General features: G+C 40.7%; 1 protein-coding gene across 2 annotated transcripts in view; it reads right to left on the bottom strand.

Annotated features, from left to right (window-relative positions):
- Positions 1–25,446, bottom strand: part of LOC133558379 (myosin light chain kinase, smooth muscle-like) — a 28,122-nt gene extending 2,676 nt beyond the window's left edge. The window contains exons 1-15 of one of the 2 annotated variants that reach the window (XM_061909723.1): positions 25,211–25,446; positions 22,201–22,317; positions 22,019–22,138; positions 21,854–21,946; positions 21,499–21,629; positions 21,262–21,418; positions 19,078–19,380; positions 18,908–19,001; positions 14,179–14,382; positions 13,894–14,111; positions 12,328–12,451; positions 9,777–9,929; positions 9,574–9,703; positions 2,126–2,207; positions 1,817–1,957 (exon numbers count right to left, since the gene is read on the bottom strand). In XM_061909723.1, coding sequence (XP_061765707.1) covers positions 1,817–1,957; positions 2,126–2,207; positions 9,574–9,703; positions 9,777–9,929; positions 12,328–12,451; positions 13,894–14,111; positions 14,179–14,382; positions 18,908–19,001; positions 19,078–19,380; positions 21,262–21,418; positions 21,499–21,629; positions 21,854–21,946; positions 22,019–22,138; positions 22,201–22,317; positions 25,211–25,328 — 2,185 coding nt within the window. In that variant the 5' untranslated portion in view covers positions 25,329–25,446. Of the gene's footprint in view, positions 1–1,816; positions 1,958–2,125; positions 2,208–9,573; positions 9,704–9,776; positions 9,930–12,327; positions 12,452–13,893; positions 14,112–14,178; positions 14,383–18,907; positions 19,002–19,077; positions 19,381–21,261; positions 21,419–21,498; positions 21,630–21,853; positions 21,947–22,018; positions 22,139–22,200; positions 22,336–25,210 lie in introns of both variants that reach the window. The other variant, XM_061909722.1, reaches the window with a different exon arrangement.
- Between the last annotated feature and the right edge of the window lie 1,571 nt (positions 25,447–27,017).

A 27,017-nucleotide genomic window follows, 5' to 3' on the forward strand; every position in this document is an offset into this window, starting at 1 on the left:
AGTGCCAACTAAAATGTAATAGCTTATGATTAATTTTATTCAAAAGCGCTCACTAAAACTTAAAAGTGCATTATGATTAAGTACTTTAATGCAAAAGTGCTCACTAAATTATAATAGTGCTGTCAAGGTTATTTCATGAAAAATTGCAGACTAAAACTAATGCCATTTTATATATATATATATATATATATATATATATATGTGTGTGTGTGTGTGTGTGTGTGTGATGCAGAAGTGCTCACTAAAACTTAATACTGAAATATACCTAAGTCTTGCGATGCAAAATTGCTCACTATATCTCAACAGTGCCATCATGAAGTCCATTTTATGCAAAAATGCTAACTAAATATTTATATTGTAATCATAAATAAGTTTGGTACCAAAATGCTCACTAAAACCTAATACTGCATTATACAAAAGTCATTTGATTCAAAAATGCTTACTAAAACTTTATAGTGTACTCATAAGTTTGTTACCAAAATGCTCACTAAAACTTAACACTACATTATACAAAAGTCATTTGATGCGAAAAATGCTTACTAAAACTTTATAGTGTAATCACGAATAAGTTTGGTACCAAAGTGTTCACTAAAACTTAATACTGCATTATACAAAAGTATTTTGATGCAAAGTTCTCACTAAAATCTAATAGTGCCATCATAAAGTAGTTTGACTCAAAAGTATAATAGTGCCGTCCAAGTAATTTGATGCAAACATGCTCACTAAAACAATGGTGCCATCATTAAATACTTTGAGGTAAAAGAGCTCACTAAAACCTAATAGTGCTGTCATAAAGTCATTTGATACATAAGTGCTCACTAAAACTTTATTGTGCAATTATAAAGTTTGGTACCAAAGTGCTCACTGAAACTTAATACTGCAATCCCAAAGTAATTTGATGCAAAAGTGCTTACTAAAACTTGATATTGTCAGTTAATTTAATGCAAAAGTGCTCACTAGTACTTAATATTGTCATAATTAAAGTAATTAGAAGCAAAATTGCTCACTTAAAACAATAGTGCCGTCATAAAGTAGTTTGATACCAATGTGCTCACTAAAACTTAATACTGAAATATCACTAAGTCTTACGATGCAAAATTGCTCACTAAATCTCAAAAGTGCCATCATGAAGTCATTTTATGCAAAAGTGCTAACTAAATGTTGGTGTCGTAATTAAAATAATTCGAGGCAAAAGTGCCAACTAAAATGTAATAGCTTATGATTAATTTTATTCAAAAGCGCTCACTAAAACTTAAAAGTGCATTATGATTAAGTACTTTAATGCAAAAGTGCTCACTAAATTATAATAGTGCTGTCAAGGTTATTTCATGAAAAATTGCACACAAACAATGCCATTTTATATAATATATATATATATATATATATATATATATATATATATATATATATGTGTGTGTGTGTGTGCTTGTGTGTGATGCAGAAGTGCTCACTAAAACTTAATACTGAAATATACGTAAGTCTTACGATGCAAAATTGCTCACTAAATCTCAACAGTGCCATCATGAAGTCCATTTTATGCAAAAGTGCTAACTAAAACTTAGTGCCATAATGAAAATTATTTTGTTACAAGCCTAAATATAATTTGTGATGTTTTGACTCGGGAGCAGCAGTTTCACTTCATAGCACCATCATAATTAAATTGATTTAATTAAATTTAACATACCCGCTCTAATCAAAACATTTCATATAATAGTGCCTTTTTTTTTTCCTTTTAAAGAGGGGAACATTTTGCCTCCCGGTACGCATCTGAGGCAATATTTAATGAAGTGCATCACGGCTCTGTCAGATTCCTAACCATCCACGCAGCACGCCAGATGAGCAGTGGCTCCTTTGGGGAGGGTGGCGTCCCTCAGGGGCTCCCGGAAGCGAGGCTCGCTCTGGAGCTGCTTATCCAGCGAGCGGATGGCCTCCTCTGCCTCTTGGCTCCAGCTTGGCTCTGGATGAGAGGGACGGATAGAGTGGAGGGGGGGCGAGACAGGGTTTCACAGATCACAAAAGGGTAAACTTGAAGTGACAATGTGGAACTTGTGAGTCATCCGCCATACGTATGTAGCTCCAGGACCTGCACGTATAAAACGTGTGTGTGTGACTTTATCAGTCTTACCGTCTGAGGAGCTGCCAGGAGAGTCTGGCCTGTTGGAGAGGTTAGACATCCGCTGCAGGGCCAGAACAGCCTTGCCGGTTTTCTGCAAGTTTAAAAGAAAAAAAAAAAAAAAGACACTGAGTTACTGCAGAGTGCACTCAACAATGGACGTGCAAAAGATAAGGATAACAGGAAAAAACACCAGGAAATGGAGTAACAATAGTTACCTTTTCCCACTAAAAATATTCTATTTAAGTTAGTATATTTCATTTTATTAACATATATATTCAATACAGATTTTGTGTGAAGTGAAGCGAATTATATTTTATATAGCGCTTTTCTGGCTTCACGGTGGCAGAGGGGTTAGTGCGTCTGCCTCACAATACGAAGGTCCTGCAGTCCTGGGTTCAAATCCAGGCTCGGGATCTTTCTGTGTGGAGTTTGCATGTTCTCCCCGTGAATGCGTGGGTTCCCTCCGGGTATTCCGGCTTCCTCCCACTTCCAAAGACATGCACCTGGGGATAGGTTGATTGGCAACACTAAATTGGCCCTAATGTGTGAATGTGAATGTTGTCTGTCTGTGTTGGCCCTGCGATGAGGTGGAGACTTGTCCAGGGTGTACCCCGCCTTCCGCCCGATTGTAGCTGAGATAGGCGCCAGCGCCCCCCGCGACCCAGAAAGGGAATAAGCAGTAGAAAAAATGGATAGATAACTATGTTAAGGATGGGGAAATAGAGCTATTGTGTCTTTTAAGTTGAAGGGGAGTAGTAATTGTTGTTTTTTGTTTTGTTTTTTGACGACACCATCTAACCACAATAATTCATTAAGTTAGGTTCATGACGCAGTAAGTTAAGTGATGTGGACACGTTTGTTACTGGATACTTTCTAACATGCTTCTGCCTTGGAGAGTTTGTATCTGTAAGTAATATGCAAATAATTGATATTTGTTTTTATTGATAAATGTGCTTGTCCAGGGTGTACCCCGCCTTCCGCCCGATTGTAGCTGAGATAGGCGCCAGCGCCCCCCGCGATCTCGAAAGGGAATAAGCGGTAAAAAACGGATGGATAGCGCTTTTCTCAAGTGACTCAAAGCGCTTTACATAGTGAAACCCAATATCTAAGTTACATTTAAACCAGTGTGGGTGGCACTGGGAGCAGGTGGGTAAAGTGTCTTGCCCAAGGACACAACGGCAGTGACTAGGATGGCGGAAGCAGGAATCGAACCTCCAACCCTCAAGTTGCTGCCACGGCCACTCTACCAACCGAGCTATGTGATGTTAATGTGTAGTTGAAAATGTCCTACTTCTGTCAACTCTCCCTGTCCTTTTTCTGAGACCCCCGAGCCCTCATTACAATGAGCATGATTGGCGCAATATATATATATATATATATATATATATAATTAACACCAACAAATCTGCCTAGCAACAGGGGGGGGGATTTGTTCCTGGGATCCCTGTGGTTTATAACCATAGCAACAAGTCATCTAGACCAGTGGTTCTCAACCTTTTTTCAGTGATGTACCCCCTGTGAACATTTTTTTAATTCAAGTACCCCCTAATCAGAGCAAAGCATTTTTGGTTGAAAAAAGGAGATAAAGTAAAATACAGCACTATGTCATCAGTTTCTGATTTATTAAATTGTATAACAGTCAAAATATTGCTCATTCGTAGTGGTCTTTTTTGAACTATTCGGGAAAAAAAAGATATTAAAATAAGTAAAAACTTGTTGAAAAATAAACAAGTGATTCAATTATAAATAAAGATTTCTACACAGAAGTAATCATCAACTTAAAGTGTCCTCTTAAACTTAGTCACTTTTTTCAGTGATGTACCCCCTCTGAACATAGTGTCAAAGGGCTTTGAGTTCCTACTCCATCAGTAAGTGGCAGCAGGTAGCCAATTGCTTTGTGGAAGTCAGGAACATGGTTTGTCATGATCACAATTTGCAAACGACAGCGGGAGGCAGGGTGCAGGTAAAAAAATGTATCTAGTGCTTAAACCAAAAATAAACAAAAAGGCGAGTGCCGCTAAGAAAAGGCATTGAAACTACGCAAAATGAAACAAACTGAACTGGCTGCAAAGTAACCCAAAACAGAATGCTGGACAACAACAAAGACAAACAGCATGTGGAGCAGCAGATGGCGTCCATAAAGTACATCAATCAATCAATCAATGTTTATTTATATAGCCCCAAATCACAAATGTCTCAAAGGACTGCACAAATCATTACGACTACAACATCCTCGGAAGAACCCACAAAAGGGCAAGGAAAACTCACACCCAGTGGGCAGGGAGAATTCACATCCAGTGGGACGCCAGTGACAATGCTGACTATGAGAAACCTTGGAGAGGACCTCAGATGTGGGCAACCCCCCCCCCCTCAATCAACAAAAAAAATCGGAAAACACCGAAAAACTCCAAATAAGTCTCGGCGTGATGTGACAGTACACCTACTTTGAGACAAGCTATAGTGATGCATGCTTGGTTATGGTTTGAATTTATATCCAATAATTTTGAGAACAACTTTTTACTGTCAATTCCGGCTGCTGAGTTTCTTTTTTTTTTTTTTTTAAGTTTTTTGCTGGTGGTGTGCCTTAGGATTTTTTTCTATGAAAAAAATGTGCTTTGGCTCAAAAAAAAGGTTGAAAAACACTCATCTCGGCCACTGTACACCACACAATTTGGAATGTGAAGGAAAATATTCTTAAAATAAATAATCCAAAACATTTCCTTATTAATGGATTCTGCCTAGCAACAGGGGACTTCTCGTGCCTGCCGTGTCTCCTTGTCCTTTCTCTGCTTTGTAGGGCAGCAAAGCCCCTCTGCAACAGCCAGGAAAAAAAACATTACAATAATTTTTGTTACTCTATATTGCCAGGGTTGCTATAATTGCGCCTTTTGGAATTCAACCTCAAGTTTAAGGTTTGTTTCAAAATAAAAAAATCCAAAATAGCATTGACACATTTTTCCTTAATTCTGCCGAGCAAAAAGTGCATGAAATTAACTTAAAAGGGAACTGCCCTTTTTTGGAATTTTGCCTATAGTTCACAATCATCACCAGAGACAAGAGAACACACGTCTTTTTTTTTTCCCCCCCCAAACAATTTTAAAGATGATAAACGCTTGAAAGATGCGGGTAATGGGAGTCACTGTTGTAACCTTCAAAGCCCTCTATAACAAATTCAAAGCCCTCCATCAACATTTTATATAGACACTGCAAGTCTATATATAATGTAGTCCCAGACACGTTCATAATTTGTAACATGTTCATTAACTGTATTTTCATCATTTCCGGAACTGATTTTTCCCGTGCATTGATTTGTTTCCATAGCAGCGGACGTCTGGCAACAAATTGTGTTCCTACATCCGGAATCAAACAAGTGTTTTCTAATCATGACAGAACAGATAATAAAAACAACTATTTTTGGACAAATGAGGATTTACAACCTTATACTTTTGAAGCTAAATATACTGCTGCTTATAGAAGCCAGCAGGAAGGAAGAGTGAGATGTTAGAGCAGACCAAAGCCAGGAGAGGGGGATGAAAGTGATTTTGACGCTATAAATATATAGCTTGGAGACTAGCTACTTCGACATAAATGGATTGCTTGTCCAAAATTAACAGGAAACTTCCCCGGCCAGCAGGACCAGACGAACAACTGTCCTTCGAGTGAGTCACTTTAATATTGATTATGATACACGCAGCACGTCATGCGTGTTAGTACAACTTCAGTACAAATGCTGTCTGGCTAGCTCAGCTGTCTACAAACAAATCATGAAACGTGGGCTATAACTTTCCAGATATTGTAATCCATCCATCCATCCATTTCCTACCGCTTATTCCCTTTTGGGGTCGCGGGGGGCGCTGGCGCCTATCTCAGCTACAATCGGGCGGAAGGCGGGGTACACCCTGGACAAGTCGCCACCACATCGCAGGGCCAACACAGATAGACAGACAACATTCACACTCACATTCACACACTAGGGCCAATTTAGTGTTGCCAATCAACCTATCCCCAGGTGCATGTCTTTGGAAGTGGGAGGAAGCCGGAGTACCCGGAGGGAACCCACGCATTCACGGGGAGAACATGCAAACTCCATACAGGAAGATCCCGAGGCTGGATTTGAACCCAGGACTGCAGGACCTTCGTATTGTGAGGCAGACGCACTAACCTGATTGTTAATGTTTTTTTGTCAGTACAAATTGGTGTCTTATCGTAGTGTTCCTCATTACAAACTCAAACGCGTTTCGTATTGTTGTAGAAGCTAGCTTGTGTCTTTCCGTAGTTAGCTTTTACGGCTAATAACGTAGCACGCTGATGTGTTACAACGATAGAAAAATAGTTCCTCAGTCTTTGATCGTACAATATTGTCGCTACAGCTTGGTTATTATACAGGTTATAGAACGTAAATTAAGTATTGACGGTTTTTGAATACATTTTTTAAGTGATTTAGAGGTAGAATTGATTGTGTGTGAATGTGTGTGTGTGAATGTGGAAATAGTGTCAAAGGGCTTTGAGTTCCTTAAAATAAGGTAAAAAAAAGCGCTATACAAGTACAACACATTTACCATTTACTGATTAGCTCCATTGCTAGCTACCTGGAACGAGACAGTTTTTATATGTTAGAAAGCAGGAAAGAAAAAAAAAAAATCACAATATTCTGTGTTGTTTCTCATAATGATCAATCAATCAATCAAATCAATCAACCGCTTGAGATGGTTTCCTGTGGACGGGACTCTCACTGCTGTGTTGGAGCCACTATGGATTGAACTTTCACAGTATCATGTTAGACCCGCTCGACATCCATTGCTTTCGGTCCCCTAGAGGGGGGGGGTTGCCCACATCTGAGGTCCTCTCCAAGGTTTCTCATAGTCAGCATTGTCACTGGCGTCCCACTGAATGTGAATTCTCCCTGCCCACTGGGTGTGAATTTTCCTTGCCCTTTTGTGGGTTCTTCCGAGGATGTTGTAGTCGTAATGATTTGTGCAGTCCTTTGAGACATTTGTGATTTGGGGCTATATAAATAAACATTGATTGATTGATGATTGATAATGATAGAGACAATAGGCAAAATTCCGGAATAAAAAAAATGCAGTTCCCTTTAAGGTCCTCAGAAAATTTTGATTCACATCCAAATTCTGATTCTTATTCAAATTCTAAATGGAATCATAATTTTCCAAAAAATATATATTTTTTGTAATACATTATTAAAAAGGCATTTTTTTTAGTTTACTTGCTACACACAGTACAGGCCAAAATTTGGGATACCTTATCATTCGATGAGTTTTTCATGACTATTTACATTGTAGATTGTCACTGAAGGCATCAAAACTATGAATGAACACGTGGAGTTATGTACTCAACAAAAAAAAAAGGTGAACTATTCTGGTTTCTTCAAAAATAACCACCCTTTGCTCGGATTACTGCTTTGCACACTCGTGGCATTCTCTCCATGTGCTTCGAGAGGTAGTCACCTGAAATGTGTTTTACGTCACATGTATGCCAAGAGTGTGTAAAGCAGTAATCAGAGCAAAGGGTGGCTATTTTGAAAAAAAAAAAAAACTAGATCATGTTTTCAGTTATTTCACCTTTTTTTTTTTGTTAAGTACATAACTCCACATGTGTTCATTCATAGTTTTGATGCCTTCAGTGACAATCTACAATGTAAATAGTCATGAAAAGAAAGAAAACACATCAAATGAGAAGGTGCGTGCAAACTTTTGGCCTATACTGTATACGGCAGCAGCTGAGTGGAGCTTTTGGAGCCTGTTTTGTTAATGTTTTTTCACTTGTATACCAAACCAGTGGTTCTCAACCTTTTTTCAGTGATGTACCCCCTCTGAAAATTTTTTTAATTCAAGTACCCCCTAATCAGAGCAAAGCATTTTTGGTTGGAAAAAAGAGATAAAGAAGTAAATCAATCAATCAATCAATGTTTATTTATATAGCCCCAAATCACAAATGTCTCAAAGGACTGTACAAACCATTACGACTACAACATCCTCGGAAGAACCCACAAAAGGGCAAGGAAAACTCACACCCAGTGGGCAGGGAGAATTCACATTCAGTGGGACGCCAGTGACAATGCTGACTATGAGAAACCTTGGAGAGGACCTCAGATGTGGGCAACCCCCCCCCCCCCTCTAGGGGACCGAAAGCAATGGATGTCGAGCGGGTCTAACATGATACTGTGAAAGTTCAATCCATAGTGGCTCCAAGACAGCAGTGAGAGTCCCGTCCACAGGAAACCATCTCAAGCGGATCAGCAGCGTAGAGATGTCCCCAACAGATACAGGCAAAATACAGCACTATGTCATCAGTTTCCGATTTATTAAATTGTATAACAGTGCAAAATATTGCTCATTTTTAGTGGTCTTTCTTGAACTATTTGGAAAAAAAGATTAAAAAAATGTTGAAAAACAAACGATTTAATTATAAATCAAGATTACTACACATAGAAGTAATCAACTTAAAGTGCCCTCTTTGGGGATTGTAATAGAGATCCATTTTGATTCATGAACATTTCTTCACAAAAAAAGAAATCTTTAACATCAATATTTATGGAACATGTCCACAAAAAAATCTAGCTGTCAACACTGAATATTGCGGTTTAGCTCGGTTGGTAGAGTGGCCGTGCCAGCAACTTGAGGGTTGCAGGTTCAATTCCCGCGTCCGCCATCCTAGTCAATGCCGTTGTGTCCTTGGGCAAGACACTTTACCCACCTGCTCCCAGTGCCACCCACACTGGTTTAAATGTAACTTAGATATTGGGTTTCACTCTGTAAAGTGCTTTGAGTCACTAGAGAAAAGCGCTATATAAATATAATTCACTTCACTTCACACTTGTATTTCTTTTCACAGTTTATGAACTTACATTCATATTTTGTTGAAGTATTATTCCATCCATCCATCCACTTTCTACCGCTTATTCCGTTTGGGGTCGCTGGTGCCTATCTCAGCTACAATCGTGCAGAAGGCAGGGTACACCCTGGACAAGTCGCCACCTCAATAAATATATTTCTAAAGGATTTTTGAATTGTTTCTATTTTTAGAATATTTTTAAAAAATCTCACGTACCCCTTGGCATACCTTCAAGTACCACCACGAGTACACGTACCCGCATTTGAGAACTACTGTACCAAACAATACATTTCAAGAATGGGCGTGAATCTACGATTGACTTGTATTCAAATCATCAACCCAGGAATTGGAAGCGCATCGTGAGTTGTTGAAAGATTTACCACAGATAAAAAATAAACAAAATATGGTCCTGTGTTGGCCCTGCGGTCAGTTAGCAACTTGTCCAGGGTGTACCCTGCCTTCCACCCGATTGTAGCTGAGATAGGCGCCAGCGCCCCCCCGCAACCCCAAAAGGGATTAAGCGGTAGAAAATGGATGGTCCAATAATACACAAAATAAAGGGTTTTGTGTGCATATTCTTTGATGAACCAAACTAGAAAACTAACCTTCCACTTGCGTTTAGCCAGAAAGCGTCTCATCTTCTCCTTCTTGAGGGACTTGCTAGGCCTGTGGTTGAGCGGCGTGAAGGAGGCCATCCACGGGTGAGCGAGTGCCTCGGTGCACGACAACCTGGATCTAAAAGGGGGAGATGAAAAGCGGTCAAAGAAACACAACGACCCCACACCCCCGCCCATCATGCAGGACCAACATGCGGTCTTTCTTCAGCAGGGCGCCGATGAAATCCTTGGCCTGATCCGAAATGTCCTCGAAACTCTCCGGGTCGAATTCGTAGCGGGCGGCGGTGACCAGGCCGAAGGTCTCGGCGTCGTTGTTACCCTGGAAGGGCGACTCTCCGCTTAGCCTGGAAATTCATCAAAACCACACAGTGACAAACTGAGGGCTGCTGCAGCCGAGTGGAGACTGTGGAGTTTGAAACTGGGTGAGCTAAACAAACAGCATATTGTAATAGCGCCGCCGCCATTAATCCTTGAAACTTTAATACTAGAAAAAGTACCTGCTTTAGCCAATTAAAAAGCATGGAAGTTAGTAAGCACCAGGTGCTTTTGGAATGTTTGCAGATTTCTGTATGCCATTTAAATACAGTACAGGCCAAAAGTTTGGACATCTTCTCATTTCAATGGGTTTTCTTTATTTTCATGACTATTTACATTGTCGATCAAGTGATTCAAATATAAATAAAGATTTCTACACATAGAAGTAATCATCAACTTAAAGTGCCCTCTTTGGGGATTGTAATAGAGATCCATCTGGATTCATGAACTTAATTCTAAACATTTCTCCACAAATAAAATCAATCTTTAACATCAATATTTATGGAACATGTCCACAAAAAAATTTAGCTGTCCATCCATCCATCCGTTTTCTACCGCTTATTCCCTTTCGGGGTCGCAGGGGGCGCTGGCGCCTATCTCAGCTACAATCGGGCGGAAGGCAGTGTACACCCTGGACAAGTCGCCATGTCATTGCAGGGCCAACACAGGTAGACAGACAACATTCACACTCACATTCACACACTAGGGCCAATTTAGTGTCGCCAATCAACCTATCCCCAGGTGCATGTCTTTGGAAGTGGGAGGAAGCCGGAGTACCCGGAGGGAACCCACGCAGTCACGGGGAGAACATGCAAACTCCACACAGAAAGATCCCGAGCCTGGATTTGAACCCAGGACTGCAGGAACTTCGTATTGTGAGGCAGACGCACTAACCCCTCTTCCACCGTGAAGCCCCACTGAATATTCTATTGTTGCATTTCTTTTCATAGTTTATGAACTTACATTCATATTTTGTTGAAGTATTATTCAATGAATATATTTATAAAGGATGTTTTAATTCTTGCTATTTTTATAAAAGTCTTACGTACCCCTTGGCATACCTTCAAGTCCCCCCAGGGGTACGCATACCCCCATTTGAGAAGCACTGTCAGAGGGGTATCTAAATATGTTCTACATTAATCCATCTATCCATTTGACCGCTCCATTCTTTAAAAATTTACAAACCTAATTAAAATGGTAAATGGGTTGTACTTTTATAGTGCTTTTTTACCCCTTTTTAAAAAGGAGCTCAAAGGGCTTTGACACTATTTCCACATTCGCCCATTCACACACTGATGGCGGGAGCTGCCATGCACGGCGCTAACCAGGACCCATCAGGAGCAAGGGTGAAGTGTCAATCAATCAATCAACCGTTTATTTATATAGCCCCAAATCACAAATGTCTCAAAGGACTGCACAAATCATTACGACTACAACATCCTCGGAAGAACCCACAAAAGGGCAAGGAAAACTCACACCCAGTGGGCAGGGAGAATTCACATCCAGTGGGACGCCAGTGACAATGCTGACTATGAGAAACCTTGGAGAGGACCTCAGATGTGGGCAACCCCCCCCCTCTAGTGGACCGAAAGCAATGGATGTCGAGCGGGTCTAACATGATACTGTGAAAGTTCAATCCATAGTGGCTCCAAGACAGCAGCGAGAGTCCCGTCCACAGGAAACCATCTCAAGCGGATCAGCAGCGTAGCGATGTCTTGCCCAAGGACACAACAGACGTGACTAGGATGGTAGAAGGTGGGGATTGAACCAGCAACCCTCAGATTCCTGGCACAGCCACTCTACCAACTTCACCACGTCGTTTTTTTTTACACGTTATAAAAAGCTGCTCTCAATTAAATCCACGCAATTAGTTTTTTTAGTATGGCACCCAATGATTAGCAACTGGACTGTTTGGTTTGTCTTAGAAGGCATTTTTGTAGCCTCTCGTTCGAGATGTCTTCTAAGACAAACCAAACAGTCCAATTGCGATCCATTGGGTGCCCTCAGATGACAATGTACTGGATGAATGAGAACCTTCATAGACATTTTTAGTACGTGTAAACAAGCATGTATGTGTATTGGCCGGTGGGAGCCCGTAAAAAAGTGTTGGGTATCGGAGCCCAGAATTTGGTGCTACACCCCTGATAACCGCTATAAACAGCAGGTTGTGCAAATCTGGACAAAGGTGCTTGAATGAACCTTAAATGAAACCAAGTTGGCGAGTGTGTGTTACGCAGCCTTAGCAGAGGTCAGCGCTCTTGGTGTAATCCATGCGAACATATCGCATCGAGACGTTTAAGCCAAGATGCCTGACAGATTATTTATAGCGCTCAAGAAGCAATACAGGCCGATTTATCACGATGAGAATGAAATTCCCACTAGGATTTCAAAGAGAGTATTCCTTTCCAGAATAAAAAAGTGATTTACAGGATGAAGCAGATGACTCCGATGCTCCACATGTCCGTCTCCACTCCCACGGGCTCGTAGCTGATCACCTCGGGGGCCACGAACTCCGGGGTTCCGTGCATCACCATGAGGGGTTTGCCCGGCTCTGTGGAAAAGAGCATATAGAATAGAATAGACTTTATTGTCATTATATTTGCATATAACGAGATTAAAAGACTCCAATTTAAGGTGCGGTTGTGGGAAGAAATAAATAATACAAGGAAAAACAATTGAAATTTTAGACCAGTTGATCTGCCGTTTCTCTTCTATGTCCCACTCTCCTTTGTGGAGGGAGTCCGGTCCGATCCGGTGGCCATGTACTGCTCGCCTATGTATCGGCTGGGGACTTCTCTGCGCTGCTGATCAGCCTCCGCTTGGGATGGTTTCCTACTGGCTCCGCTGTGAACGGGACTCTCGCTGCTGTGTTGGATCCGCTTTGGACTGGACTCTCGCGACTGTGTTGGATCCATTATGGATTGATCTTTCACAGTATCATGTTCTCATATGTTCTCATAGTCATCAGTATCATCAGTATCACAGTATCATGTTCTCATAGTCATCATTGTCACCGACGTCCCACTGGGTCATTATTTTCACCGATGTCCCACTGGGTGTGAGTTTTCCTTGCCCTTATGTGGGCCTACCGAGGATGTCGTAGTGGTTTGTGCAGCCCTTTGAGTCACTAGTGATTTAGGGCTATATAAGTAAACATTGATTGATTGATTGAAATAAACAGACTACTATCCGATAAAAATAAGCAATCCTGTACAATATACAAAACACTATAGAAATACAAAATATTGTACAATATAGGGAACAAGACAAGAGTACCGAAGTAATAACATGATAAAATGAAATAAAACCCAATAACTCAATTTTGGTCAAAACTGAGCTGATAATTTTGGAGTTCCTAGGTGATATGCTTTACATTAGTGTATGCGATATTGTAATTTTTTCCGTAAGTAAGCAGGACCTAGCAACTACCACATAACCGCTTAGGTACAACAGAAAAACCTAGTATCTCAAGGGACCAATCGGAGCTTCTTTGTCAGTCGCCTTATTGTCTTTAATGAGACATTTGCACGAATGGCGGCCGACGGTCAACCTGATTATGTGATATTATGGCACCAGGGGATATTTGGAAGATTGGCCCAGGACGTTGCAAGCACCTTCATTAAATGTATTCTTCTCGATTCTTCCCCTTGCATACTCTTTTGGGCAGATTACTGTGGAGGTCAAAATAAAAACTGGACGCTGTACACGGTTCTTGCCCAATGTGCAAACGCAGAATGGGGCCCACCCGAGATTGTGATAAAATATCTGGAGAAAGGGCACACGTTCGTGAGAGCAGATTCAATCCATGGCTCAATCGGCAAGAAAATGAAAGCTCAAGAAAACATCTATACGTTTGATGACTTTGTAGATCTTTGTAAGACAGCATCAAGTTTGATTGGTTTTCCTTTGTTTTCTCAAAATCAGCTAGAAGCGAGTTACTAGGTTTTGCCTTTGGACGGGAGATGTGGGTCTGTCACGTCTCAGCGGGCTTACCAAGTTTACTGGCCAGGCCAAAGTCGATGATCTTGATCCGGGTTCCGGTGGGGTCCACGCAGACAATGTTCTCAGGCTTGAGGTCCAGGTGGACGATGCTCTGCTTGTGGACATACTGCATGCCCTCCAGGATCTGCTGCATGTAGCGAGCGCTCGTCGGTTCCGTATGCTCAAAGTTGTCGTCCACGATGCGTTCAAAGAGCTCGCCGCCTGCGATACTGGAGAAGAAGCGACGTTCAGAAACCACTTGCGCTCCCGGTAAATCCACTCGGATATTATACTTACTACTCCATGACCATGACCATCTCTGAGGGGGCTTCGTAGGCCGCCAGACACTGGACCAGTTTGGGGTGGTTCAGGCATTTCATCAGCTCGATCTCCTGGTGGGCCAAAGACCTCTCTTTGGAGCTCCTGGAAATGTAGAATTTCCCTGCGCACACCTGGCCCGATTCTTTGTGAGACAGCCGGAACACTTGGCCAAACTTTCCACTGATCATAAAACAAGAGATTTTAGTTCAATATATTTTTCATTGTCTCGTGGTGTTTACCACAGTTCCCCCCCACAATATATCGCTTGAATATCCCTACTTTGAGTTTATATTTTAGTAAACAAATACCATGCTAACAATCCCAACTTCTGGCCGGCTACATGTATTGCTAACATGATATCTCACAGTGGCATCAGATATGTTTTTTCCTTTTAATACCGGATTTTTCGGACTATAAGTTGCAGGTTTTTTTTTTTTCATAGTTTGGCCGGGGGTGCGACTTATATTCAGGAGTGACTTATGCGTGAAATTATTAACACATTACCGTAAAACATCAATCCATCCATTTTCTACCGCTTATTCCCTTTCGGGGTCGCGGGGGGCGCTGGCGCCTATCTCAGCTACAATCGGGCGGAAGGCAGGGTACACCCTGGACAAGTCGCCACCTCATCGCAGGGCCAACACAGATAGACAGACAACATTCACACTCACATTCACACACTAAGGCCAATTTAGTGTTGCCAATCAACCTATCCCCAGGTGCATGTTTTTGGAAGTGGGAGGAAGCCGGAGTACCCGGAGGGAACCCACGCATTCACGGGGAGAACATGCAAACTCCACACAGAAAGAACCCGAGCCTGGATTTGAACCCAGGACTGCAGGAACTTCGTATTGTGAGGCAGACGCACTAACCCCTCTGCCACCGTGAAGCCATCAATCCAATCCACTTTATTTATATAGCACATTTAAACAACAATAACGTTTCCAAAGTGCTGCACAGCCATGTTAAAAACAATTGTAAAAAAAATAAAAATAAATAAATTTAAAAAAATTTATATATATATATATATATATATATATATATATATATATATATATATATATATTATATATTATGCTCCACCAATGACTGAATAAAAACAAAAAATAAATAAATATAAAACCAATAAAAACAATATAAAAACAAATATGATTAAAAACTATTTTAAAAGGGTAAAATCAATTAAAACAGTAAAATAGAAATCAAAGTTTATAAAAAAACACAGAGGACAACAGAGGACCACACAACTCACGAAGTGTTAAAAGCCAAAGAATAAAAGTGGCTCTTAAGACGAGACTTAAAACACTCCACTGTGGAAGCAGTTTGAACATGGAGCGGCAAATATTATACGTCTAGTCTCTTACGGGAATGAGCTAAATCAGTGCAACCATCGATTGGTACCGGGCCGCAGAAGAATTTGTTTTTTTGTCGTGAAATAGGGAGTTTTTTTGGGTTGGTGCACTCATTTTAAGTGTATCTTGTGTTTATGTTGATGTAATAAAAAAAATTTAAATCAATGAGTTTTAATAAATGAGTTTCCTCCGCCGAGTGGCGGGGCTCTCCCTTAGGCTCTGTCATCCGGGAGGAACTCAAAGTAAAGCCGCTGCTCCTCCACATCGAGAGGAGCCAGATGAGGTGGTTCGGGCATCTGGTCAGGATGCCACCCGAACGCCTCCCTAGGGAGGTGTTTAGGGCACGTCCAACCGCTGGGAGGCCACGGGGAAGACCCAGGACACGTTGGGAAGACTATGTCTCCCGGCTGGCCTGGGAACACCTCGGGATCCCCCGGGAAGAGCTAGACGAAGTGGCTGGGGACAGGGAGGTCTGGGCTTCCCTGCTTAGGCTGCTGCCCCCGCGACCCGACCTCGGATAAGCGGAAGAAGATGGATGGATGGATTTTGCATGTCACTATAAAGTTATATAAGCCTTACTTGGTCAATATTCAATGCAAAACTTGTCCGGGTCCCTTTTAAAAAGGTTAATTTGTTCAACCTCGGCCTGCGGCTTTGTTCAGTTTTAAATTTTGACCCACTCTGTATTTGAGTTTGACACCCCTGCTCTAATTTGATTTTAATGTATTTTTTTTAAATCTTAATAGATTGAAAATTAACACATTCACGCATCATTTATTCCGAAAATATGAATAACGACAAAGTATATATACTATTAACCGAAACAGGTCATTGTAAAAACAACATGATGATTTGTACAATTTCAGAATGTGCTTGTTCTATTTTTAAAACCGAGAAATTAACCTGAAGTTGTCTTTGTCTTTAGGTTATCGTGCCGTGATTTTACCAGTCCGGCCCACTTGGGAGTAGATTTTTCTCAATGTGGCCCCCCATCTAAAATGAGTTTGACACCCGTGGTGTAAATAAATTATACACCAAAAAAGGTCTCAGCTTCTGTGCGCCACCAAAAATCGATATCACAAAATTTCATGGTCGCATCAAATATTTTTTTCCTCCAATATCTTTTAAAATTCCCACTTTTATCTTTGACCTGGAGTTTCATGTTCAGAGAGTTGCGTGGCTTTCCTACTAAATATGGACGTACGATCAAATCCTGTAAAATTCAGTGTTCGCGCGCACAAATCCCAGCACATTTTTTACATCGCAATCTACTTTGAATGGACCGCAGACGTCTCCCTTTATCAATCAATCAATCAATCAATGTTTACTTATATAGCCCTAAATCACTAGTGTCTTAGGTTACCCATCTCCTGGATGGCACCAAATATCGATATCACGATATTTCGCTTTATCACACTAACATCCGATCTGGGTTTTTTTTGCCCAATGTATTACTCTAGTAGCTTCTGGGCAGCACCAAATATCCTTACACTGATATTTCGCATTATCTCACAGGAGGATCAGATATAGTTTTTACTGGGCTGCGAATCTTTGGGTGTCCCACGATTCGATTCAATATCAATTCTTGGGGTCGTGATTCGATTATAAATCGTTTTTTTTTTCGATTTAACGCGATTCTCGATTCAAAAACGATATTTTTCCGATTCAAAACGATTCTGTATTCATTCAATACATAGGATTTCAGCAGGATCTACCCCAGTCTGCTGACATGCTAGCAGAGTAGTATATATTTTTAAAAAGCTTTTATAATTGTAAAGGACAATGTTTTATTAACTGATTGCAATAATGTAAATTTGTTTTAACTATTAAACGAACCAAAAATACGACTTATTTTATCTTTGTGAAAACATTGGACACAGTGTGTTGTCAAGCTTATGAGATGCGATGCAAGTGTAAGCCACCGTGACACGTCTTTTTTTTTTATAAATTAATAAATTACTAGTGATAATGTTAGAGGGATTTTTAATCACTGCTATGCTGAAATTATAACTAATATTGATACTGTTGTTGATAATCATTTTTGTGTCACTACTTTTGGTTCGTTCTGTGTCGTGTTTGTGTCTCTTCTCAATTTCTCTGATTATTGCAGTTCTGAGTGTTGCTGGGTCAGGTTTGGTTTTGGAATTTGATTGCATTGTTATGGTATTGCTGTGTATTGTTTTGTCTGATTGATAAAAAAATATATATTTTTTAAAAATGAGAATCGATTCTGAATCGCACAACGTGAGAATCGTGATTCGAATCGATTTTTTCCCTACACCCCTAGTTTTTACCCTACATCACTGCAATTCCCACTTTCATCCCTTGACATCATGTTTATATTTGAAAATATTGATAACAATATTTCGCATGATTTTATAGTTTTTGTTACTTTTTTTGCTGCAGCTGTTACATATACTGTAATATTTCACATGGTAATTGGGATTTGTTATATTTTATATAAAAATATAATATCAGTATATATTATGGACCGCTCGTCGGGACCCAGGATGGACCGCTCGCCTGTATCGGTTGGGGACATCTCCACGCTGCTGATCCGCTTGAGATGGTTTCCTGTGGACGGGACTCTCGCTGCTGTCTTGGATCCACTATGGATTGAACTTTCACAGTATCATGTTAGACCCGCTCGACATCCATTGCTTTCGGTCCCCTAGAGGGGGGGGGGGGTTGCCCACATCTGAGGTCCTCTCCAAGGTTTCTCATAGTCAGCATTGTCACTGGCGTCCCACTGGATGTGAATTCTCCCTGCCCACTGGGTGTGAGTTTTCCTTGCCCTTTTGTGGGTTCTTCCGAGGATGTTGTAGTCGTAATGATTTGTGCAGTCCTTTGAGACATTTGTGATTTGGGGCTATATAAACAAACATTGATTGATTGATATAAATTCTACATATGTTATATTTTATATGGGGTGGTATAGCTCGGTTGGTAGAGCGGCCGTGCCAGCAACTTGAGGGTTGCAGGTTCGATCCCCGCCTCCGCCATCCTATTCACTGCCGTAGTGTCCTTGGGCAAGACACTTTACCCACCTGCTCCCAGTGCCACCAACACTGGTTTAAAATGTAACTTAGATATTGGGTTTCACTATGTAAAGCGCTTTGAGTCACTAGAGAAAAAGCGCTATATAAATATAGTTCACTATATTGCTACTATGGTACATATTTTGTCTACTTAATACCTGCATTATCCTTTCAATCCCTACCCTTTCCATCCTCTGAAACTGAGCTACTGTGTGGAACAATTTCCCTTGCGGGTCAAAAAAAGTTAGTCTAAGTTTGTTTCCCGCCAATAGATCGCAGTTTCCAATGTTGATGTAAGAGTAAATAGAGGCTTACACTCCCAGCTTCTCGTGCACGTCGTAGTGGTCCTTCACCGTATTTTGGGTGTCAATCTCCACTTGAGGTTCCGTGGCTTCCATCTTTTCTTCTTCTACCACAAAAAAAGAAAAAAAAAGCAGACCTGTAAGCGTAACACTTCACACAGCAAAAGGATCGAAGTAACTAACTCTTGGCCGGCATGGTGACACAGTCCGACTCCTGACTGGGCTCGCCGACCCCCGCGGAATTGTAGGCCCGGACTCTAAAGCGGTACTGGCCGTGTGGTTCCAAGCCCGAACAGACCTGGTAAGACGTGTTCTTACACCGCTCGGCGACTTCAGTCCAAGCGTCCGAACCCTCCTGCCGGAACTCCACGATGTAACCCACCACGGCCGTGCCTCCGTCGTAGTGGGGACCCGTCCAGGACAGGACCAGGGACTCGGCGGTGAGCTGGGAGACCACCGGGTGGGACGCAGGGGGTTCAGGTCGATCTGTTGAGGTTCAGAGTCATTTGAATGCACCTTCATGGTTCTTACTACAAACCCCGTTTCCATATGAGTTGGGAAATTGTGTTAGATGTAAACATAAACGGAATACAATGATTTGCAAATCCTTTTCAACCCATATTCAGTTGAATATGCTACAAAGACAACATATTTGATGTTCAAACTGATAAACTTTAGAATTTGATGCCAGCAACACGTGACAAATAAGTCGGGAAAGGTGGCAATACATACTGATAAAGTTGAGGAATGCTCATCGAACACTTATATGGAACATCCCACAGGTGTGCAGGCTAATTGGGAACAGGTGGGTGCCATGATTGGGTATAAAAGCAGCTTCCATGAAACGCTAAGTAATTCACAAACAAGGATGGGTCGAGGGTCACCAATTTGTAAGCAAATTGTCGAACTGTTTTAGAACAACATTTCTCAACGAGCTATTGCAAGGAATTTAGGGATTTTACCATCTACAGTCCGTAAAATCATCAAAAGGTTCAGAGAATCTGGAGACATCCCTGCACGTAAGCGATGATATTACGTACCTTTGATCCCTCAGGTGGTACTGCATCAAAAACCGACAGTGTGTAAAGGATATCACCACATGGGCTCAGGAACCCTTCATAAAACCACGGTCAGTAACTACAGTTGGTCGCTACATCTGTAAGTGCAAGTTAAAACTCTGCTATGCAAAAGAAAACCCATTTATCAACAACACCCAGGAACGCCGCTGGCTTCGCTGGGCTGGAGCTCATCTAAGATGGACTGATGCAAAGTGGAAAAGTGTTCTGTGGTCTGACCAGTCCACATTTCAAATTATATTTGGAAACTGTGGGCGTGGTGTCCTCCGGAACAAAGAGGAAAAACACCATCCGGATTGTTATAGGTGCAAAGTTCAAAAGCCAGCATCTGTGATGGTATGGGGGTGTATTATTGCCCAAGGCATGGGTAACTTACACATCTGTGAAGGCACCATTAATGCTGAAAGGTATATACAGGTTTTGGAGCAACATATGTTGTCATCCAACCACAGTTATCACGGACGCCCCTGCTTATTTACCAGCGGGGCGGCATAGCTCGGTTGGTAGAGCGGCCGTGCCAGCAACTTGAGGGTTGCAGGTTCGATTCCCGCTTCCGCCATCCTAGTCACTGCCGTTGTGTCCTTGGGCTAGACACTTTACCCACCTGCTCCCAGTGCCACCCACACTGGTTTAAATGTAACTTAGATATTGGGTTTCACTATGTAAAGCGCTTTGAGTCACTGGAGAAAAGCGCTATATAAATGTAATTCACACACTCACTTATTTCAGCAAGACAATGCCAAGCCACGTGTTACAACAGCATGGTTTCGTAGTAAAAGAGTGCGGGTACTTTCCTGGCCCGCCTGCAGTCCAGACCTGTCTCCCATCGAAAAAGTGTGGCACATTATGAAGTGTAAAATACGACAGCGTAGACCCCGGACTGTTGAACAACTACAGCTCTACATAAAACAAGAATGAGAAATAATTCCACTTTCAAAGCTTCAACAATTAGTATCCTCAGTTCCCAAACGTTTGAGTGATGTTAAAAGAAAAGGTGATGTAACACAGTGGTGAACATGCCCTTTCCCAACTACTTTGAAATTCTAAGTTAATTATTATTTGCAAAAAAAATAGAGTTAATGAGTTTGCACATCAAATATCTTGTCTTTGTAATGCATTCAACTGAATATGGTTTGAAAAGGATTTGCAAATCATTGTAGTTCGTTAATATTTACATCTAACACAATTTTCCAACTGATATGGAAACGAGGTCTGTAGAACAGATGAAGATCTACTGTGTCCAATCCAACACCTGAGGGTTTCATTCATGGACGTCAAAGGGGAAACTCACCTATGACGCTGAGGGAGATGGTATGTTCGGCGGAATCGATCCTGTTCCGAGCTATGACCGTGTACGAACCCGTGTCGTCCGCGCAGGCCTGCGAGATCACCAAGCTGCTCAGGGCGTCGTCGCTAATGATGGACATCCTGGGCTCCAGCAGCAGCGCCTGGGTAATAAATGCAAGTCCAGAGTGAGGAAAGTGGATTGAACGACCCTCAGATGTGTTGATTGAACCCCTTAGGACACCTTGTCCCTGTTGAAGATCCAGCAGCAGGCCACGGGGACCGAGGTGCTCCTGAACGGACACTGCAATTGGACCTGCTCACCGACTCGGACCTCCACTTGATCTGGAGGATCCACAAACTCCACAGAAGGACCTTTGACAAGAAGAACAATAGAACAATTGGAGCTGGAAGAATAACCTCCACAGTTGATTGGTCTTGCCTGTGGAGGCTTTTGTCTGAGGGCCACCTGTGCACACTGATGAAGGAGGAGGCGGGGTGCACCGTGATTGGCCGATTAAAGCAATACTTGACCAATCAGTGACAAGTGGGCAGCCATGATTGGTTGTATGTTCAAATAGGTCAAGTGATAGATGTACCTTCTGACCTCTGGCCTCTCTCTTTTTGGGGCTTTGCTTCTGTGTTTTCCGCCATCACCTCACAATTGTTTGGACTGCAGATGGTCTTTGTTTCTGCGTGTGACAAGTACGCCTCATTGGATAGGCTCTTTGAACCAGGAAGTTGCCGTCCATCATTGAACAGACCTTTATTGTGTGATGCCGCACCGCATCTCAATGACTGGCTGTCCTCAGGCCAACCCTTCCTTAGAGTCGCACCGGCGAAGCCATTTTTGTCAGAGGATTTATGAAGATGTGACGTATCACCTAATTAGTGGGAAATACATATTTGGGCTGTTTTTCGCACTTTGCAGTTCATGGTCACTCACCATTGTTTAGGCAGGAAACACTTAGTGGGGAACTTCCTGTGATAGACGCTTGCAATGTGGCGGCGCTTCCTTCGCTGTCGGTGCGGTGGTGGAGCGGTTCCGTGAAGGGTGGCGGGCCTAGTGAATGTCTGGGATCTTAACAAGGAGGGCAATATATGTATATGCTTTTTACTCACTCAATTGCAATTATGGCTGTTTAGGGACATTCAAACTTTTTCTGACTCATGCGTAAACATTAAAAAGTGCAGACTTTGATCATTTTTGTACAATAAAAATGCTTGACTAGCTGAACAAAACATCCTCATCTTAGCTTTATGACAACAAAGCACATTACTGTAATACTAAATAATATATCCAAACAATTATTTTGTTTTGGTATCACACTAGTAGTCCGACAATCAAGGGAAACCAGTTGTTGACTTAAAAATGTTTTTGTTGTACTGTAGTTTAAAATTGCAATAATATGTAAGTAAAATTGAAATATTTTTAGATTATTTTTTCCTAAGACATATAGATGGATAGATAGATGAACAAAGTGATGAATAATGTATAAACCTAATAACAATATGTAAATACAATAACAATATTTAAAAAGATCATTATCATAATACATTAAAACGCTTACTGATGATTAAACTAAAGATTATATGTAAATACATTAACAGTATATAAAAGATCATTATAATATAGAAAAAAATATCTTGACATTAAAACTTTTTTAAAATAATACGACCCCGAAAGGGAATAAGCGGTAGAAAATGGATGGATGGATGGATGGACTACTATTAATGATTGTAAATTTTAATAATGGTTAAATATGGACAAAAAATAAATATTTGTTAAGGATTAATTATATGTACATACAATAAAATAAAAACTAAATATTATCTTGACAAAACTTTTTCTCGAAAAAATACTAAGTTAGATTATAACTTAAATAATGATTTTATATATATATGTATAGATATATATATATCTATACATGTATATGTATATATATATATATGTATATATATATATATATATAAAATCATTATTTAATTGGATAATCAAATTAAGACATATATATATATATATATACACACACACACATATATATATATATATATATATATATATATATATATATATGTCTTATTTGGATTATCCAGAGAATAGTGCTCGATACCGTGGTAGAACGCAATATGTATGTGTGGGAAAAATCACCAGACTACTTCATCTCTACAGAACTGTTTCATGAGGGGTTCCCTCAATCATCAGGAGATTTTTTATCTCCTTTTAAAAATCTTTAAAAATCTCCTGATGATTGAGGGAACCCTTCATGAAACAGTTCTGTAGAGATGAAGTAGTCTTGTGATTTTTCCCACACACATACATATATATATATATATATATATATATATATATATACATATGTGATAATGTGTGTGTGATTCAACTAATAATTATATGTAAATACAATAAAAATATATATTTTAAATAATTATCATAGTACATAAAAAAGGTAATTTTCTTGACATTAAATATCTCATATAATGATTATAACACAAAATGAATTGATAAAAAATACCATGGTGTAGTTAAAAAAAAAACTTGTAATCAAAACCTACAACTAATACCGATTAGTATTAATTCAATTTGCACGTATAAAATGTTGCCCTGCGATGAGGTGGCGACTTAGCAGAAAAACAGCCCCAAAGCATGATGTTTCCACCCCCATGCTTCACAGTGGGTATGGTGTTCTTGGGATGCAACTCAGTATTCTTCTTCCTCCAAACACGGCGAGTTGAGTTTATACCAAAATGGATACATGGATGATACAGCAGAGGATTGGGAGAATGTCATGTGGTCAGATGAAACCAAAATAGAACTTTTTGGGTATAAGCTCAACTCGTCGTGTTTGGAGGAAGAAGAATACTGAGTTGCATCCCAAGAACACCATACCTACTGTGAAGCATGGGGGTGGAAACATCATGCTTTGGGGCTGTTTTTCTGCTAAGGGGACAGGACGATTGATCTGTGTTAAGGAAAGAATGAATGGGGCCATGTATCGTGAGATTTTGAGCCAAAACCTCCTTCCATCAGTGAGAACTTCGAATGGTTGAGCAAATACTTATTTTTCCACCATAATTTACAAAAAAAAATGTTTTTCATTCCTACAAAGTGAATTCCTGGATTTTTTTTTTCACATTCTGTCTCTCACAGTTGAAGTGTACCTATGATGAAAATGACAGACCTCTGTCATCATTTTAAGTGGGAGAACTTGCACAATCGGTGGCTGACTAAATACTTTTTTGCCCCACTGTATAAAATGTTTTTTATTATTATTTTATGTAAACACAATAACAAAAATTTAAAAATAATTATCATAATACATGAAAAAAAAAAAAAACTCTTGACATCATAGCCTTTTCTCAAACAGGTACTACAAATGTGGGAAAAAAAATTCTCGTTACATTTGGAATTTTCATTTTAAAAAAAGACAATATATTCATAACATTAAGACGTTGTCTGGAAATATTCCAGTGATGAGTTTTAAATTACAAAAAAATATGACATTTTAAATAAATCATCGCAATAGATGGAAAAAAACTATTTCATGTAATAATAAGATACAATGAAACTTCAATAAAAATAATTTGTATGCTGCTTTTGTTGTTGTTGTTGTTTGTAGTGGTTGTTATGGTTACTACATACACATACCTGGGGCAGTCCACAGCTGTGCCACAACAACAAACAAAATAGGAGAAAACAAGCAGGTTTTGTTACAGAAGAAGAAAGTCATTATTATGCAGGAGCTCACAGCCCCCCCCCCCCCCCCCCCCCCAACATCTCCCCCCCCATGTCCTCATGCGAAAAGGTCTACGAGTTAAAAAAAGGTCAAGCACGAAACACCCGCCGGGGGTTTGTGGTGAGCTGCGGGCGATAAATGTTTCTGAGTGGAAGCCAGGTGATTAACAGAAGACGCACTCGTGTTACAAAACCACCTGGATAAAAAAAACGGTGTTACCTGCCGCAGGTGAGGACCCCGCTTTCTCGGGAGAGTCCCGTCCGTTGCGTCTGTGCCTCTTGAACACCAGGCGGACAGTGGACACATATGTCTTTGGCTCGACACCATCCTTGTCCATCCTTGCTTTTAAAATAGCCGCTGACTTTCACTTGGAGTGATTTATCCCATAGGCCTCCTCCTCCTCCGCCTCCTCCTGTTTGGATATATTGTAAGCCTCTCTTCTATGTGTGTGTGTGTGTGTGTGTGTGTGTGTGTGTGTGTGTGTGTGTCTCTATTCACAACCCACACGGGAGGAGCTTCTACATGCTACGGCACACAGGAAACGCCTCGTTTTGTAGTCCCGGCCCTTGTTTCTCAAAAACACAGTGACGGAAAAAAGAAAGAAAAAGAAAAAAGGAAAAGTTTAGGCCATTGTGAAATATCAGCATGCAGGGTCGGGAATCAGGACGAGCAAGTAAGGCGACAATGTGACGCGGAGCTGGTGACGAGACGTCTGCAGCTCCCATGCCGATCTGTGAAGGGTGTGTCCGTCTCACTCCCCTTCTTTTGTTACCGCCTTTTCAAAGTCATTCGAGTCGCCGAAGCGTCGGAGTCGAAAGTGCGGCCCCGGGGTTGGAAATTTGCGGCCCGTGACTTGAGTTTCTTCGGCCCGCAGTACCATAGGTTAAATCAAATACCGTATTCCCTTCAATTGCCGCAGGACATATAGTATGCGCCTGCCTTGAATCACTCCCTTCCCAAAGTAATTAGCGCATGCTTAGTATTAGCGCCTGGTCACTTCCCCTGTCATCATTTTCAAAATGGTGGAGGCTGATTTCAATACCGGTAATTTGAAATCGCATAAAGGGAAGAAGATTAAGAGCTATTCAGTAGGATTTAAGGTCCAAGCTTACATCACACTCAAATTTTTACTGCATGCCTTTGGTAAGTGCCGGAGTGAGAAGAGGTTTGAAAATAATTAGCGCATGCTTACTTTTACTGCATCCCTATGGTAAGCGCAGGAGTGAGAAGAGGGTTTTAAATTAATTAGCGCCCCGGCGGCAGTTCAAGGAAATACGGTATATATCTAGTGGTACGCCATAGATTCAATTCATTGTTAAAGTACAGTGTTTTATTATCCTATATTCAAACACATGCTTAAACCGTAATTTAGTGAATTTTAGTGAATTATATTTATATAGCGCTTTTCTCAAGTGACTCAAAGCGCTTTACATAGTGACACCCAATATCTAAGTTCCATTTAAACCAGTGTGGGTGGCACTGGGAGCAGGTGGGTAAAGTGTCTTGCCCAAGGACACAACGGCAGTAACTAGGATGGCACAAGCAGGAATCGAACCTGCAACCCTCAAGTTGCTGGCACGGCCACTCTACCAACCGAGCTATGCTATGTTATAGTGTCAAAAATAAATGTAATATACTTGTTAAATAAAACCTCTAACTTGTTTTCATAAATACTTAGGCCTACTAGGCTACTGAATTCTAATGTCTATTTCGTTGTTGATGTCTATTTTGTAAATACTTAGGCCTACTACGCTACTGTATTTTAATGTCTATAAATTATGGAGTTTTGTCTGAGATAATACTTGGTAAAAAAAAAAAGTTTGAGAACCACTGCATTAATGAATAATTATGTGGCTTCTATACATTTAAATACAGACTTCAATGTTCAAAAATGGTGCCTATAAGAAGAAGAAGGTGCTACGGGTCTAGCACAAACACAAAGAACTATCCCGTTAAGGACATATTTCTGTCAGTGGTGCAGAATGTTAGCCTTGCACAGGCTGGTATGCGTAAAGTTGCTGATTCA

Source organism: Nerophis ophidion, linkage group LG08, assembly GCF_033978795.1.
Source record: "Nerophis ophidion isolate RoL-2023_Sa linkage group LG08, RoL_Noph_v1.0, whole genome shotgun sequence".
NCBI classification, from domain to species: Eukaryota; Metazoa; Chordata; class Actinopteri; order Syngnathiformes; family Syngnathidae; genus Nerophis; species Nerophis ophidion.